General features: G+C 42.2%; 2 protein-coding genes across 9 annotated transcripts in view; both read right to left on the reverse strand.

Moving 5' to 3' along the window:
* MPPE1 (metallophosphoesterase 1) overlaps nt 1-971 on the reverse strand; it is a 26,780-nt gene extending 25,809 nt beyond the window's left edge. For 3 of the 6 annotated variants that reach the window (XM_074944662.1, XM_074944658.1, XM_074944657.1), the window contains exon 1: nt 500-971. The gene's annotated coding sequence lies outside the window, so the exon portion shown is untranslated. The remainder of the gene's footprint in view (nt 1-499) is intronic. The other 3 variants (XM_074944661.1, XM_074944660.1, XM_074944659.1) reach the window with 1 other exon arrangement.
* LOC141982500 (uncharacterized) overlaps nt 1-15,870 on the reverse strand; it is a 22,572-nt gene extending 6,702 nt beyond the window's left edge. Inside the window, exons 1-7 of one of the 3 annotated variants that reach the window (XM_074944656.1) lie at nt 15,794-15,870; nt 11,983-12,122; nt 10,851-10,937; nt 7,985-8,075; nt 6,894-7,083; nt 5,653-5,750; nt 1,919-2,792 (exon numbers count right to left, since the gene is read on the reverse strand). In XM_074944656.1, the coding sequence (XP_074800757.1) occupies nt 2,646-2,792; nt 5,653-5,750; nt 6,894-7,083; nt 7,985-8,075; nt 10,851-10,937; nt 11,983-12,122; nt 15,794-15,826 (786 nt within the window). In that variant the 5' untranslated portion in view covers nt 15,827-15,870 and the 3' untranslated portion in view covers nt 1,919-2,645. Of the gene's footprint in view, nt 1-1,918; nt 2,793-5,652; nt 5,751-6,893; nt 7,084-7,984; nt 8,076-10,850; nt 11,009-11,982; nt 12,123-15,793 lie in introns of those variants that run through there. The other 2 variants (XM_074944654.1, XM_074944655.1) reach the window with 2 other exon arrangements.
* Nucleotides 15,871-18,488: the final 2,618 nt, after the last annotated feature.

An 18,488-nucleotide genomic window follows, 5' to 3' on the forward strand; every position in this document is an offset into this window, starting at 1 on the left:
AAAGTATACTTAGATGACTGGAAAAGTAAACTACAATTCCAGAAAAACCTCTAATCTCTGCTTCAAGAGAAAAAAAAAAGCCATTGGCCACTTTCCAAACTCATTAAGCTGTGAAGCTACAAATGAGGCTGAATTACCTTTGTTTTAACATCATTCTTACCTAGCATTTTAATCAAAGTCAGCATTATAAAGCCACAGGATCTCTGCATGTTCCATACTGAACAGACAAGTGTAAAACAGAAACGTTTGTTAGGCAGGCACATACCACACAAAGCCTTACCGTGCAAATCGTACTTATCTCTAATACCAGGATTCCAGCTTTACTTCCTACTGTACAGATTGTTACAGAGGAACCACAAACTACCAAAGGGCTGCCAAAGTATTATATAATTTAATAGAAAATGTTCGTAAATTACTTGAGTTGCACTAAGGCACGGAAAAGATGGAAGGCAAAAAAACCTCAAAACCCTTCGCATTCACAAATCCACGCCATGCTTACCAGAAAAAGGGCAAATAAAACCTACAGTTTCATAACCATTGTTCAACCGCTCTCCGGGAGCCTCTCTTCATTAAGAGATTTTTACACATCAACTTTCGCTAGTGCATCTGCACGCAAAGAGCTACAGGGGGGAGGGGATGAAAGAGCCGAGTCCTCCGCCAAACGATAATCCAGGAAAATACACCCAAAAGCGAGGTGCACGAAAATTCTCTTCACGGTGGAAAGCTGCCATTTAAAGGACACCAGCAATGGCAGAAAACGATACCCCCAAAAGACGGGTGGGGGATCCTCTCTGCACGTGAGCCAGCGTTTCTGCTCCTGGCTCTTGCTATTCTAGGGGCTGTGCTGGAGATTTGAGCGCCGCCGCAGGTGTCTCATCCGCGCACACATTTCTGGGTTACGGTTTGCTTCTACTGAAAGGGCATCGCGAGACCAGCCGAGCACAATTGGCACTAACAGCCAGGAAGGCAGCATGACAACTCTTATTCCGAGCCAAATGCAACCCTGATCCGGATTGGCTGTTTTACTTTTCAACCCAGAGGTTCCGTCATTGGCCAGCTGCAGCTGAATTCTGGTTGGCTGTTTTCAACCACTGCTGAAATGCTGGTTCACAGCTGTAGCTGCTCTTTTTTCCGACTGTAAAAGCTATTTCGAGGAAGACTGGGTGCAGTATATTGATCCACAGTAAATCCACACCATGTCTGCAGACCTGGTTACAGGAGAGCTGTTTTCTGACAGGTAGCATTGGAACGATTTGAAGGTCACAGTTAACACACAGTTAGACTCATCACACTGCCAAATGGAATTATGATTTAACCATATTAAAGGACAACCATATTGCCACTAGATATCCCAACGCAGATGATTGTGTTGTTTAGAACTAGACTTTTGATGAAGAATCTAATTAAGGAAAGGTTAAAGGACTTCCACTTATTCTCATTCTAAAAGAGCGGAGACTGGGATGACACAATAGTTGTTTTGAAAGTTTTAACATAGCATGATAAAAGGGACAGCAAGGTTTTCGCCTTCTTGACTCTTTTTAAATAGCTCAGGCAGAGCCAATGTATTATAATGAAGATTTCTGCATTATTCAGCAGACTTTGCAAATCGCAGATGACCATGTTTATTCCTCCTCGCTGTATATTTTTACAATGGTAAAAGATTCATATGGGATACCCTAAAAATTGGGAAAAATAAAGAATTTTACTATAACATCTCTACACCTTCTTCCATGCTGCCCTTTATATGGAGGAGAACCTTCCCAAAACTGATATGTAAAGCCACTACCTTCTCCTCCCTCAAATCTGTCCAAGAGTCTCTCTGTACAACACTCTTGAGAAACCAGCCAGTTGATGAACAGAAAGTTGATGTTTTATTTAATAAGGAAAAAAATGCCATGCAAAGAGTAAACAAACACATAGAATAAGACAGTAGTTAGGAACATCTGGGTAAAATTTTCATTGGACCATTTCAAACTAGGAATTTGTGGTTACTGGGTCCTCAATGAATTTACAAATAATAGGCCAGATCCTAGGCTGTGTTAGGGCAACTTTATATCAAACTGCTAGCACAAAGCAACCCTAAAGCCAGGCCACTAATCCTCCAGAGATTTTGCCTGCTTGGAATGAAGCTCAAGTAGCAAAGAACTACTGTAGCAATTCCCACCCTGGAGAGTGGGGAGGGGGGGCAGGTTGTTTCCTGCTCCCCTGCACCCAAATGATCTGACTGCACAGCACCTTAAAACCACCTTCGCAATGCCCCTCCTCAGCTGCATTGATCTTTCTTCTACCACAATTGAAGACTAAGCCCATGAAGCCTATCATAATAAAATGCCAAAGCTGGACAATTAGTCAAATTTAAATACAAAGATTATAAAAAAATGCACATTATTTATTCCTGCAACATCCATTTTAAACAAATGAAGCAGAACCACTGAATTTCTAAAGCAAAATTATAAAAGGACAGTTTATTCAAAAACTATATAACAAAGGCACACGGTCAAGTAAAAGATACATAACACTGTAAAATTGCATGTTAGAGTCAAGAAAGTCATGATTTTATTGTGGAAAATGAAGTGCTAACCTGGTAACCAGGTTGATCTGTATTTTGGGGAGAGAATTCAACATGAAAAATCTAAATGGAATGTTTAATTTCTATTACTAGTTACAAAAGGTGTGGCAAAAGCAAGTCCATATGTTGAACTTATGTGTTTCAAGCACTTTTCATACTGATTATTCAGTTTTATTGATTCTTGTAGAGCATACTTTAAATCTTCTATCTCGTCGAAAAATTCCTAAAAAAGAAAATTCAGTATTCATCTATTTTTTTCTAAAGTTACATTTCCCATTAGACATTGGAAGGTTATAGTCATACCTCAAAATTTTCCCCTGCTTCAGCCTACTTCTCAGGGTACAGACACAGCGAGTCTCACAGCCCGAGTCGATAGACTCAAACTTCCACTAACATGCTAAAAACTGCTGCACATTGCAGCTTGGGGGACAGCTCAGGCTCTGGTGAGGGAGGTGGGCTTCAGAGCCTGAGCCGGAACATCAACACAGCCATTTTTAGTGCAGTAGAGCGACATCAAGTTTATCAACTCAGGTTCTGACACTCGCTGCTGTGGGCCATGTAGATGTACCCTCAGAGTACTCTTCAAGTTATACACATAGGAATCACTTTGGTCACCACTGAGGCTGCAACCACATCTCAACTGAGATGTGGTGGCTAACTGCAACACTGCACAACAGCTTACAACTTTTATATATATAGCATCTTTCATACAAACAGTTTCAAAATATTTTACAGACAAATAATAAAAAGTAAAATAAAAAATATGATAGCAGCAACAGAAATTAAGAGAAGCAAAGGAGAGAAGAGTCAATGTTGCAGAAAGACAAAAAGGAAGTTCTAAATGGAAAGGAAAGGTAGTCACACAAACCCAGTGGTGTGGACAGAGATAGTAGGATGGATTCAAGAGAGAAAGCGAAGTCCACAAAGACACAGGGAACAAATCAGTGACAATTTTAAAAAACAAAGGGGTTTCAAAGGCATCTCAAAGTGAATCAGGTGCCAAAAGAGGTGTCTGATAATGGAAATGTAGTTACATTTCCCTGTATTTGCAAAAGCCAGACAGCAGAATTCCACACATCATGGAGTCTGGAGAGCTGAGAGTTAGGAGTGAGTCCGTAAAGACTGGAACTGCAATAGTCAAGGAGAGAGGAGATTAAGGTATGGATAAGGATTTCAGAAATGGAGGAATCAAGGTAATGACTTGCACAGGCAATCTTCCAGAGTTTAGGACAGTAAAAGAACAGCATATCCAAATCACTTACAGAGGAAGTATAGCAATAGTAGACAGAATGTAATCACCCAGAATTCTAGCCCGATCGGTGACACAGAATGTACTACTTTCAAAAGAGACTACATGATAAAGATGCCTCCAGATTCTACTGTTTTCTTCTCTTGTTTTTACTTTGACTAAGTGCTTTGGAGAAGGGAGTCAATGTTGGTTTTGTAACCTGCTACACACATCTTGTAGTCATCTGTATAATAAAATTCTACAATTGTTACTCTGTATGTCACTCGGAAGCCTACAGTGTCTGTTGAGTCAGTGTGAGGAGACAGAAACAGCTACAAGCATGGCTGAGAGCTCTTTTTGTTCAGAATATCACCAGATTCAATCATCACTAAGATTCCCTGTTTTACTGTTCAATTTTTAAGTTCTCAGCCACTTTGATTTTATGAATTACATCTGTGTGGTGTGTAGGTACAGCAGGTATGTATATATGCCAAGCCACAAGTCCTAGACCATTGTGATATCAGAGGTAACTCAACCAATCACCGCCCTTCCTCTATAGTTAATTTGCATGCAACAGTTGTGTTGGTTGTATGAGACAGGCTGCATAGACTGCGGAGTATGTGGCCCGACTGCCACACCTGTGTGATATCACAGGCTTTCAGCTACTAGTATATCAGTAATAACAACCTTAGTGACAAATAATTAGATCCTCAGATAGATCTCTCATCTCTACCTCCTAAATAAAACATCAGGCTGGGTCATATTGATTCAGTAACAATTCTTAGAAAACAGTCACACACAATAAATCAACACCACCACTTCCTGCTGGATCTGTAAGTACTACCCAGCTGAAAACCTGTTGGAGCCGATGAGAATAACAGGACAAGGCAATACTTCCTTCAAGAGGAAATACTAAATTAGTACTGAAAACAAGTGACAAGTTATGTCAGTATCTGAATTTATTCTTCAACAAACACTCATGTCTATACAATTATTAGGATTACTCTCTACACACCAAGCTTAAAATTTTCAAAAGCACCTAACTGGACTGAAGTTCCCAAATCACTTGAATGTCAATGATGCCAGCATGTGCTACAGATCCAAGAGTGAATGGATTAATGTTTGTCCTCCAATCAAAAGGACCAAGCTGAAATAATTAGCTTTATGCAAACACAAAAATCTAAAAACAGCTGAAAGGAAATTTGCTGCTAAAAATGAAGAAAACTTTCATCTGGATATTCAAATAACTCAGCTGAACAGTAAGATTAGACCTCCAACTCTTACCATCTCATTTCAAGAATTACCAGCACTTCCCACTAACTCCCTCCTCCCCTGGTCCAAATGTCACTTTTAACAGCCCAGCAAAGAAGAGTGAAAAGTCTTGCCCTAGGAGTAACTAACTCTATGGAAGAATAATCCTCCGCTCACAAATATTACAGAGCAGCAGTGGATACTTAGTTTGGGAAATTTGTTTTTGTTCTCAATGCAATTATCTATCTGTTGGGCAGAACTAAGTCAATCGATTTACACTTCAGTCAGTGTCTCTGTAACATGGAGCAAATAACCTCAAGGTGGAAGACTAGAGACAGTAGTGGCCCAAGATAAAAGCGTGTTCACAAGAGAATCAAGCAGTTAAAAGCAAAAGTTCAGCTGAATTCCAATTACTCCTCTTCCTGAACAAGTGTGTACGGAGGAAATTAAACCAAAGAACTGTTAATCTGTATTCCTTTTTTAAAGCAAACACATATTTGAGTCAATATGTACAACAGCAAGCACTTCATCTATGGATAATACACACTAGGAAGTTAGTTTTATAAATTTGTCCATTATGAAATTTACCCTAAAAACAAGTTACCTTGTCTAATCCAGGTAATTCATTTCTTTGCATTCTCCTTTCTCTAGACAGCTTCTCATTTTTTTTCTTCAGCTTTTGAATCTCAAGCAGCAATAGCGCTACATTCAAATTAAAAATTCATATTTTAATCATTACAATTAACTTCTCACATGTCTATCAATCATATTATACTATATCCAGAGTTTGGTGTTATTGTTATGCAAATTACAGCTCACATTTTAGGGGGGGTGGGAAATTCTCCTTTAAAAATTTGATCCTACGCATTTCCAACAACTACGAGATCACAGGATCTGCCAGTGGGATAGTTTTTATGTCAATTTTTATAAAAGCCTATTCTGAGATTTTTGCTTTGCTAGCATTCTATCCAACAATCAGAAACTCTACTCTCACACGATTTGACTCCTCTCCTCTCTCCTTGACTTGGATGGTCAGATGTGATCTTCTGAGCTATGACATCATGCCATCTATTACTGATAAGAATTTTCTTTAGAATTGCAGTGAGTTCTTGGCTTTGAATAAAAACCTTGATGTCACAGTAGTTTGGGCATTCTATATATAAAATATTCCCCTGCGGGTTTCCTCCATTAGCTAGATACAATCCTGTTCCACTCTGCTCTATTCTAGAAAAGTGACCCTATGAAAATTATACTGTGCAGAGTCTAGGTTTGTCTCTTAGCTTCCATAACAAAGGTGCCAAGTTTACAGTAAAAAAAAAAGGGGGGGGGGTGAGGAGGGGAGATGGAGGGTTAGATCTGGCTAGGTTCTCCCTCATACAACATCACCAAAAATTAAGATTCTGAAGTCTGAAGTATGATGCCGAATACCTGTGCAACAAGACTGCCTCAAACGGGTTCGTACAGGTACAGCTGACTATAACATAGCAAATAATGTTGATAGACAAGATATAGACTACAGCTCCTTTCCCAAGGCTAAATTGGCTTTATAGGTCTAAGCAAAAGTAAAAAGCAGCAAACGCTTTTTATCACTAAAATACAAAAATATGAGACTAAATCCACACAAATGTAGATCTATTGATCAGATGGGGCCATTTTCGGACAGCAACTTTCCAAAGATTAATAGCACTTCAGATACTACAATAAGGGCTAAGTGAAGCACATGGCCTTGAGTGAGCCCTATGCGTTAGGATGAAATGCATCCTCTTTGATGAGACACGACATGTATAAAAGCACCAGAGCAGGGAGTCAATGTTTGTTTTGTAAACTGCCACACATATCTATTACCTAAATATTTGCAAGAACAGGCTCCCTTCTTCTTACATATGCATCTGTGAGATAATGTTACTTCTCTCTCTGCTGTTGGAGTCCTTACTCCAGAAACAGTGTTGTCCTTCTGGGAGACCTTTTTACATTCCAGCTGCTCAATTCTTTGCTTTTGTCCTTGAAGTTGATGCTCTAGCTCATGAATTTTAATCTATGTTCAAAAAAATTAGAAAATGTAAAGCAGAAGTGTACAAAAAAAAAATCAATCTCAGCTTTATGTGATTAGAAATGCAGTATCTCTTGAGCCCCAATTCAAAGCTCTCAATATCTAATTTAGAACAGAACTTACCAGCAAAAGCATGAAGGATAAGAGCAAATCCTGCAAACACCAATTTTTTTCAAAAATCTGTTATAAATATATATACACAAATAAGAAATACCAACCCTTCTCCCACAAAAAAATTGGAACATTTTACACTGGTCCTGATCTGAACCTACTGATATCAGCCACACAACAACCATGACACTCTATTTTGAAAAATGATTAATCACACTGCATAAATCTGAAGAGGCACTTAAATGTATGGGAAATGTTAGTCTGCAACATTACATAATACTGCCAGATACAGCATGTCCCACATTTTTTAAAAGTAAATACTAAAATAGCAACTAGATAAGGAAAATTGTTGTATTTTTACGTAACTGGATTTTTAAAATCTCTTTTGTTGTTTCACTATGAAATATTATTATGAAGTTTTTAAACTGTGTAACAATTATGCAACTCTGTTTTCTAGCAATAGCAAAAATGGTGTTTATCCCAATATAATGAACACTAACTCCAGTCAGATTGAGCCAGTTCTTACAAATATCTACAAAAATAGCCTAACGGCAATCAACATTGAAGTCATGGACCAAAGATCAGTGACAAAATTTACTCTCAAAGTCAAAGACCATTCACCTGTGAACTCAAGGAAAAGAGAGAAAATGAAAAAGAAAAAAAAAATGAAAAGAGAAATATTCATGACCATTTATACAAATATTAGGAAAGCTCAAAACTTACCCTTAAATGTCACATTAAATTATTTGAAATAAACTGAACAGTCACTACTTACAGTGAGATTTTTAATTGTTTCACTTTGTTCCTGGTTTGTTTTGATTTCTCTGTCATAACGTTTCTGCAGGTTATTATACATCTGAAGTATTCTGATAACAGAAAAAAGTGTGTGAACTGATGATTATAGCATGCAAACTACCATTTTATTCCTTCATACTAGAATCCTTTAAAAGAAAGAAAGAAAGAAAGAAAGAAAGAAAGAAAGAAAGAAAGAAAGAAAGAAAGAAAGAAAGAAAGAAAGAAAGAAAGAAAGAAAGAAAGAAAGGCTCACATTTGGTAATGTGTTAGTTATACGGAAACCCTTTGGATTGTAGTTATATTTCATATCTCTGAGTCTACATAAATCAGGTCCATAGATTAACTAGTGCAGTCTTTTTCAATCTGTGGGTTGCGACCCAGTACTGGGTTGTGGCATGTGAGGCGCTGGGTCGACTTGCTCTGCTCAGCACCGCCAACTGGGAAGTTAAAAGTCCCATTAGCAGTGCTGCTCAGCTAAGGCAGGCTAGTGCCTACCTTTCCCGACACTGCACTGTGCCCCGGAAGTGGCCAGCAGCAGTCCGGCTTCTAGGCAGGGAGGCCACAGGGCTCCGTGCGCTGCCACCGCCAAAGCACCAGCTCCACACTCCCGTTGCCAGCCACACTCCCTGGTGCCTGCGGGCGAGAGTCGCGTGGAGCTGCTTGCGCACCTCCGCCTAGGAGCCAGACCTGCTGCTGGCCGCTTCCAGGGAACCCCTTCCTGCACCCCAAACTCCTCATCCCCAGCCCAGACCCCCTCCTGAACCCCACCCTCCTTCCCCAGCCCTGAGTCCCCCCCAAACCCAGAATCCCCTCCCACACCCCAACCCCCTGCCCCAGCCCCCTCCCACACCCTGAACCCCTCATTCCTGAACCCACCCCGCAGCCCTCAGCCCCGCACCCCAACCCTCTGCCCAGCCCTGAGCCCCTCCCACACTCTAAACCCCTCATTCCCAGCTCTGTTGGGTCACAGGCATCAACAATTTTCTTCAACTGGGTCCCCAGAAAAAAAGTTTGAAAACCACTGAACTAGCGAATATGCATGGATGTTTCTCCTATTACACCATGAATATGTTCATTAACTACTAGAAACAGAGCATAATCTTAGGCAATAACCCAAGTTATTTGTATAAGAAATATGTCCATTCAAATAACAACATTCTTATGAAATAAATCCAAAATAGATTCACAAAAAAAGGTGCATGCTAGACATCAACAAAGAACAGTAATGTATGGTTCATACCTGCAATGCTTACTCATATGAGTAGACCCAATGACTTCATGGATTAACGATTGGACTATTCAAGCCTGACTCAAAGGTCACTGACTTCAATGGGTATTGGATTGGGCTCTTACTGAGAACAAAATGCAACTGGCTATATGAAGAACCCTGTGCTTTCTGAAACAGACACTATGATAAAACCTCAGTTTTCTATAAAGCTGTACACACAAACTCTTTGAAGGTTTGTTATGGATAAATTTATTTCTCAGTCTCATGAAACACAGGGTGCTTATACTGAATGACTGGCATTTTAAACTTATTTTATTAACCTTCACAGAAACACCTCACAACTAGAGTTAGAAAAGGGAGAGTGAGAAATATTCAGGACGTACAAGATTTTATTTTTTTTACATTTCGCCGATAAAGTCAAATATAACTGCATAAATGTGTTGTATCCTATTTCACCTAACAAGTTTTAACAGTGCAATAAAATGACAGGAGGACAAACATTACCACACCTGCATTACAACTATCTCCTGAATAAGGATACTCATTAACTATTATAGAGAAAATAGTGATGGGCTAAAAACACAGTAAAAATCAGATTCATTTTAAGTGCTGAGAAAGCAAACCATTTATCAAGATATTGGCTCTGTCTCCCTCCTTCTTGTCAATGGAACTACTGTATATAATTCAGACTTCAGTGAAAGGGATTTTTAATTATGAACATTTGATATTAGCAAAGATAGGAGAATTCCTACCACTTAGGCAAATTCTTGGTGACTTCCCAATAACTATTGTCCTACAAAATATGTATTCAAATCTTTAATTTGATCCAAAACCTTGACAAATAAAATGTAAGACTCCAATCCTGCAACTGATAGGAGCATGAATGGACTGCTACACCTATATGGAGTCCCAATGAACTTAAGCAGACCCTGTATGCATTACAAATTGCATGATGACAGCCTTAATGCTGCTTCTGAGAACTGAACTAAAACTGTACCCTTCACATCACAAGCCAGTTATGAGAGTTTACATTCAGCAATAATTCACAAACCCCAATGTAAAAGAAATTACTTCTTGTTCAAACAGTAACAGACGAGAGCAATCAGATGATTTAACTGCTGTGGTTTTACATTGGACAGTGCACTGTCCAACAAATGACTTACATTTAATACTTCTAGATTCCTAACCTCAAATTATGTAATTTATCTTTCTCCTTTCCACAAGCTTCCCAACTTCTTTCCATTTTTCCCTAAGTATCCACACTTCCTTCTATTTTCCCTCAGAGAGTGAGTTGTGGAGAAAATTTCTACTCAATCCTTAAATATTTTTCTCTACTTTCATTGTCTGAAGCATTGTCAAAGCATTTCCTTTCTCAACACTTAAAATGAATTTTCATTTCTATAGCATAATGTGGAAATCTGAATGCCCTCAAACACACTGAAAGTTACTTCCAAGCAACATCTCACATACCCATATGACATTTCTCATGAATAACATACTCCATATTCTACCCAAGAGAAGTGAATCACCATATAAGACTCTTAAAGTATGCTAGTTCCAGTGAGAGAAGACATGCTTCGTTAACCTTGCAAATAAGCAAGTCCCCAGAAGAACTTACCTGGCACTTTCGCTTGTTACTTTCATTTCCTTGTTGTGACTGCCAGCTCCCTTGTGCCATAAGTGGGATTCTGTTTGAACCTGAACACTTAATTGACATAAATGCAACAGCTTAAGGATGGTCTCTCTCCCACTCAACAATGCAAACAGATTTCAGAACTGTGATGGGACATTTTAAAGTAGAAAGGATAAATGAAGACATTTTTTCTTTTGACCTCAAAATACAAGTTTACACTTCTCATGTTTTTCACTCTGTATGGAAAGTCCTACTGAAAATACTGCACGCAGAGATACATGGAATGCTATCTAGCTACTTTTCAAAGCACCAAAACTTAAAAAAAAAAAAAATCAAATCTTCACTTCCAGATGTTTTAAATAACACTAATACTTAAAGTATTGCACATTACACTCACTGATGGTTTATTTACCATCAAAATATCCTAGAGCACTTTACACTAAGTTGGATACTGGTTGCACACTGAGTAAGCAAATGCAGCAGCCACATACAGACAGATATTACAACTTGCTGTTGCACTGACAGTGTGAATTTTGTCCAGAGCACCAGGATTGCCCTCTACTCTTTTTTGAGCAGTGCCCCAAGACTTTTATCATCTCCTTTTTTCCTTGCACGGACAGCCAACAAAGATAAGCGGAACAAATTATGTTTAATGGCTCATCTAAAACAGCGGTACTCAACCAGGGGTCTGGGGCCCCCTTGGGGGCTGCAAGCAGGTTTCAGGGGGTCTGCCAAGCAGGGCCTGCATTAGATGTGCTGGGGCCCAGGGCAGAAAGCCAAAGCCCCACCACATGATGCTGAAGCCTGGGGCTCCAAGTCCAGCCACCCAGGGCTAAAGCTGAATCCTGAGCAACTTAGCTTTGCAGGGCCCCCTGTAGCATGGGGCCCAGGGGGCAATTGCTCCGCTTGCTACCCCCTAAAGCTGGCCCTGGCTTTTATATGCAAAAACACAGCTGGTCCGTGGAGTTTTTATAGCGGGCGGGGTGGGTAGGTTGAGAACCTCTGATCTAAAAAGATGCCATCAGGGGACAAGTACCCAAGTTCTGCATGGCAATGTCACCTCTGCATACAGGTGTCTCAAATCAAGACTTTAATCCAGGGAAATAATAATTCTTACTCTCTGCTTGTGACACAGTCGTGCATTAACTGCTCCAGATGCAGTTTTTCCTGGATCTGAGCCAAATCATTTTCTAGCTGTTGATTTTTTCTACGCAGCCTTTTCAACTTCTTAAGTAGCTGTTCGTTTTCATCACTGAGCTGGAAAGTAAGAGAAAAACATTTTACCAAATGAAATTTTCAAATGCTATATTAATATGGATTCCTAACATTTCTGACTAACATTCATTTTTATAAACCACAGTATGTTTACCCTGGGTCACTCAGATGCATAAAAAAAGATACTTCAGAAAGCCATTGGCTTAATTTTTTTTTTATGGAGAATGTACCCGAACACACCTTCTTTAGGATATGCACAAGAGAGATAATATCCTCTATACAGTTTAGTGAATCAGTACCAAATGCTTCTATTTTGTCAGTGCATCAAGTGTAAAATATATGTTTCTATACACAGAGAGGAGGGAGAAGGTATGTATACTGTTGCCAGAGGTTCTCAAACTGTGGGTCGGGACCCCAACGGCTGGTGTTAAATTTGTTAGGGCCGAAGCCAAAGCCTGAGTCCCACTGCCCAGGGCCAAAGCCCTTGGGCTTCAGCTTTGGGGATCCTCACAGCCTGAGCGGCAGGACTGGGATGGGCTCAAGCTTCGGTCCCCCTCCTGGGGTCATGTAGTAATTTTTGTTGTCAGAAGGGGGCTCATGATGCAATGAAGTTTGGGAACTGCTGCGCTGGACTATCCACTTCTGATTTTGAAGTGGGCATTTTTTTCCAGAAGAGCCCAGTCTCGTCAGCGTTAAAAACTTGTTCCGGAAGACAGCCCTTTTCTTCTATGATTTTCTTTAATTTTTCGGGGTAGGCCCTTGCTGCCTTTTCATTGGCAGATGCAGCTTCACCAGTAGTCTGCACGTTTTTGAGGTTGAAGCGGTTACTAAAACTGTTAAGCCAACCTTGGCTGGCTTTGAATTCCTTCTCATCAGAAGGCTGTCCCTCTTCGGCAGGAGGTTTGAATAGCGCACAGAGGCTAAGAGCCATAAATAGGCACATGTTTACAGTTCATGTCTTCCAGCCATAAATTTAATGCCTTTTCAGTCTTCACTAAAGTCTTATCACGCACCTAGCTCATCACCTTAGCAGTTACTGGAGCACTAGATGCCACAGCTTGACGAATTCTCTCTCTCTCATCTTGCTGGCACGGATGCTAGATTTGTTGCAGTCATATTTATGCGCCATGTTGGAAACCGACATACCGTCTCTCAATAAGTCCAACACAGCCAGTTTTTCCTCCAGCATTGGAACAGATCGCGGTTTCTTCAGTTGAGCACCAGATGAAGTAGTTGGCTTGCGTTTAGGGGCCACGTTGTACGAAAAATACGTACAGTATCTTTAAACACTAGAATCACGCTCCGCACAGCAATATGTTCACACTATGAGAGGCATGCGGGAACTGAGACCGACTGAGGGAACAGCAGATTCACGTCTCCCATCTCACGCTCACTCCGGGGCATATGCTCATCGTGTGGAATTGTGGGTGGAATCGCCCGCACTATTTACAGGTATCTTGTTTTTTGGGGGTTTTTTGCGGAGCACATATAGTTGAATTTGCATAAGTTAAATGCGCATATGATGCGACTCACCTGTACTTCAAAACACAGGCCCCAAATCTGCAGACATACTTGTGTTTATCTTTATACATGATTAGTCCCATTGAAGCTCTTAGTATATAAACAGCTTTGGATGAAATGCACTTTATATATTTATATTATTTTCACCTCTTTAAGTAGCTTATTCCACTACTTAACTATCTTTATAGTTAAAAAAAACTTTCTAATATCTAACCCAAATCTCCCTTGCTACAAACTAAAATTATTGCTTCTTTTCCTACACTCAGTGGACGTGGAGACCAATTGATCACCATCCTCTTTATTTTTTTTTTTACACAGTGATTCTCAAACTTTTGTACTGGTGACCCCTTTCAAATAGCAATCCTCTGAGTGCGCCCCCCCCCCTTATAAATTAAAAAACACTTTTAAAATATTTAACACAGTTATAAATGCTGGATGCAAAGCAGGGTTCGGGGTGGAAGCTGACAGCTCGCGCTCCCCTGAGGGGTCCCAACCCCCAGTTTGAGAACCCCTGGTTTTACACATTTGAAGACTCTCGTGTCCATGCCCTCAGTCTTCTCTTCTCTAAAACAAACATGCCCAGTTCTTTCACTCTCATATTTTCTAAGCCTCTTATTTTTTTGCTCCCCTCTGGACACTCTCCAATTTGTTCACACCTTTTTTAAAATGTGGTATCCCAATATGGACATAGTACTCTAGCTAAGGCCTTATCAATGTCAAGCAGAGCAGAACAATTACCTGCCATCTTACACATGGCAGTCCTGTTACAGAGAAGAAGAATTACCTGCTATGACTTATACATGGCACTCCTGTTAGTATGTCCCGGAATGACATTTGCCATTTTTTGCAACAGCATCACACTGTTGACTCATTTTCCATTTGTGATCCACTGTAACCCCAAGATCCTTTTCTGCAGTACTGTTCCCCAGCCGACTATTCTAATATGATTAGGCTTGTTTCTGTAAACACTTATGCTTTTGATTATCTTTACCCATAAGTAGTTCCACTGAAGTCAATTGGATTACTCAAGCAAGTAAAGTTAAGGATGCCATAAGTGCTTGCAGGATCAGGATCATTAGTTTATTATAAGTTTTAAAAATAAAAAAGTACACTTCAAATGCAGGTGGTTTTTTACATGAATTAGGATATTGTAAATCCAAATGGTAACTAGACCTTAAGAAGTTTATGTTCAGATATTATAAATAACCTCAGCATACACGTCATCTTTTAAATCAGCAAGAGAGCAACTGAAGATGTTGGAAACATTCAAGAGCTAAATAAACACAATGAAAACAACATAAATAGCTTAACCATTTAAATACCAAGTGGTCACAGTGAGCAATTAATGTGTTCATCTCCTTTTATCCTAAAGGTAGTTACAAACTAAGGGCCTGGTCCTATTCATATCCATAGAAGCTGACCCCATGGAGCCAATTGCATGATTGGAATTAAGAGCCTGATTTTGCAAAAATTTACCATTCTAACTTTAGTCTGGAAATAATCTCACTGAACTCTAAGACCAAGTTAGGCATGTGTTTCAGTACCTTGATGAATCAGGGTTTATGTGAGTAAAATGACTGGATGGACTTGGTCTTTAAGCAGATACCTAGATTTTTCATGTTGTGGGAAATGCAGCTAACAGTCGTACATACTGTACAACAACTGTAAAGAATAACACTACCAATTTGCAATCTGGTTAACTGAGGGAAGGGGCAGATAAAACTAGTATGAGAAGTAATACCCCTGCCTCTAAGCCCCCCCGCCAGTGTTTGTGGTTTACAATCACATCCCCCCGCCCCCATCTGAACAGTGCTTTTCACCCCCGGCGCGGCGCGGAAGTCCCCGATGGGGGTTGCGAAGTAGCTGAGCCCCAGGGCGGGTGGGAGGCGGACAGGGAAAGTGCCAGTCCACAGAGCGCTGCCCAGCGCGGGAAGGGAGCAAACGGAACGGACACCGAACCCCCCGCCCCCGCCCTTCCTCGTCTCTCTTCGGCACGTGAGGCCATTTCCCACCCCACGGACGCGGGGCTGGTGGCTCGGGCAGCGGGGCCTCTGCAGTGGCCACTGAGGGGCAGGGCCTCCGCCAGCTCCACCTGTCCCAAGAGCGAGAGCCCCGCCCCCCGCTGGATCCGGGAACCGCCCGCCCCCGCGGTGCCTCCGCGCCCCTCTCTCAGGCCTGCGCGGCTCGCTCACTTGCAGGCACTTATGGACGGCGGGCAGCTCCATGGGCCCTGGAGGCGAGGCCACCCGCTGCGCATGCCCAAGGGGCGGGGACTAAAGGAATCTCTCCCCCCCCCCGCGACACGCGTCCTCTCTTTCCAACGGCCCTCTGGCCGCGTGCCCTGCTCGCTGCCTGCCCGTTTTCCCTCCGTGTGTGCAGCACCCGGGGCGCGCAGGGACCGGGGGCGCCAGTGTTTCAATACTGATTAAGTCTTAAGAGGCGGAGGCGATGCCACTCTCACGGCCGCCTTTCCCAGCTCGAGACAGGCAGGTTACGGACACCTAAGTACTTGGATGGACGCGACCTCAGGCTGTGCGTGATGCAATTAACCCACGACTATGCTACTTCAGGCCCCCTCCGGGGTTGCCTGGAGACGGAGGCAAAGGGGCGGGGCTCGTTCCTCTCGCGGGCCCCACAGGGACTCAGGCTGGCGAGCCATCGACGCCAGTGCTTTTCAAACTTTTTTTTTCTCTGCGGACCCAGTTGAAGAAAATTGTTGATGCCCGCGACCCAATGGAGCTGGGGATGAGGGGTGTGGGAGGGGCTCAGGGCTGGGGCAGAGGGTTGGGGTGTGGGAGGGGGTTCTGGGTTGGGGGGGCTCAGGGCTGGGGCAGGGGATTGGGGTGCAGGGTTAAGGCTCAGACTTATCTCCAGCGGCTCCTGGTCAGCAGCACAGCGGGGGTACAGGGGCCAGCTTCCCACCTGTCCTGGCCCTGCGGTGCGCCTGAAGTGGCCGGCAGCAGGTCCGGCTCCTAGGCGGAGGCGCATAACAACGCAACTCTCGCCCGCAGGCATCGCCCCCCAGTGCCCATTGGGCAGAGTGTGGAGCTGGTGCTCGGGGCAGGGCATGGAGCCCCATGGTCCCCCCCCCCCCCCCCCGCCTAGAAGCTGGACCCGCTGGTGGCCGCTTCTGGGGCGTAGCGCAGTGTCAGAAAAGATAGGCACTAGCCTGCCTTAGCTGGGCAGCACCGCCGATGGGACTTTTAACGTTCCGGTTGGCAGTGCTGACCAGGGTGACCCAGTGCCTTACATGTCACGACCCGAACTTTGAAAAACGCTGATCTAAGTGGTTCTATGGCACAGTCCATGTGACAGTGCGCTATGCGCCCGTACAGGCCAAGGCTTCTGATTTGATTGCTGGTCTTCTTGCAATATTTGCTGTGTCCTTTAAAGCCCTGCCCGCTGGAATCCTCCTGTACTGATCACATCACATGCTCCACCTTTTTGAAAGGGGAGTGTCTAGCTATCAGGCTTGGGGAGGAAAGCTGAAAAATGTGAAATGAGTTCACTCTAAAGGCACCAAAACTAGAAGACAAATAACAACCCAAAAGGTATTACTTTTTAAAAGTCTCTTTATTTTTTAGACAGTCATCATTTATTTTTTAAACTCACTCATGGTTTTTGAATATTTGGGGCTGACAATTTTGCACATATACACAAATACATTGAATGCTTGGGGTTGACAATATTGCACATAAGCATGTTCACATACACACAGATACTGAATACTTGGGGTTGACAGTATTTTACGCAAGCACATGGACAACTGAATGCTTGGGTTTGACTTGCACACAAGTGCACATGCACACACGTTGAATGGGGTTGGCAATATTGCACACAAGTACATGGGCACATGAGCATGCATGCATGCACATGTAATGCTTAGGGCTGGCAATATTGCACACACACGTGCGCATGTGCACATGCATACATACTGAATAGTTGGGATTGACAGTATTGCACACAAAAGCACATGCACACAGTGAATGGGGTTGACTTGCACACAAGCGCACATGTGCGCACTGAATATTTGGGGTTGGCAATATTGCACACAAGCACATGCACACACAAACTGTGGCCTTTTAGTAAGGCCCATGGTAGTTGCCACTCACCCTCTCCTTGTGAGGTCTCCCTTGTTTCCCTCATCCTCAGGATCAGCCACACAACCCTCCAGGAATCACTCTCATGGCCCATTACATTGCCCTGTTACCATGGCATCTCAGGGAATCACTGTACTACCATGACAAACTGATGCTGAATAAAGCAAGAACCCCTGTGCAGTCTTCAAAGAAGACACTTCTTGACACCAGTCACTGGCTCAGCTCACTTAAAGAGGGCACATGTTATTTTCCATATGCCCTTTTATAATTGTGATCATATTTTACAAATTTGATGTAAAAATATTTGACTTCATTTTGATCTGGATACCCATTTTTCAAATGGCAAATGGAAGCCTTGGTGGGAAGCACTGCAGTGGGGAAAAGTCAGACAAGAGGTATCTCTCAGGTATTTCTCTATCCCATTATAGACAGTATGAGCAGGACACTGTGTTTCCCTGAAATCTGGAAATGTCTCTGTTTATTGATTGGTTTCAGAGTAGCAGACGTCTTAGTCTGTATCCGCAAAAATAAAAGGCGTACTTGTGGCACCTTAGAGACTAACAAATTTATTTGAGCATAAGCTTTCGTGAGCTACAGCTCACTTCATCGGATGCATTCAGTGGAAAATACAGTGGGGAGATTTATATACACAGAGAACATGAAACAATGGGTGTTTATTGATTGTTCCTAAATCTAGTAGTTAAAGCCATAGGAGAAGATAAGGGCCTCTAGAGGCAAAAGGGGTGGTATTTTCAAGGGCATTTAAACAACTTGGTAAGACTTATGC

Source organism: Natator depressus, chromosome 2 (genome assembly GCF_965152275.1).
Source record: "Natator depressus isolate rNatDep1 chromosome 2, rNatDep2.hap1, whole genome shotgun sequence".
Lineage (NCBI taxonomy): Eukaryota > Metazoa > Chordata > Testudines > Cheloniidae > Natator > Natator depressus.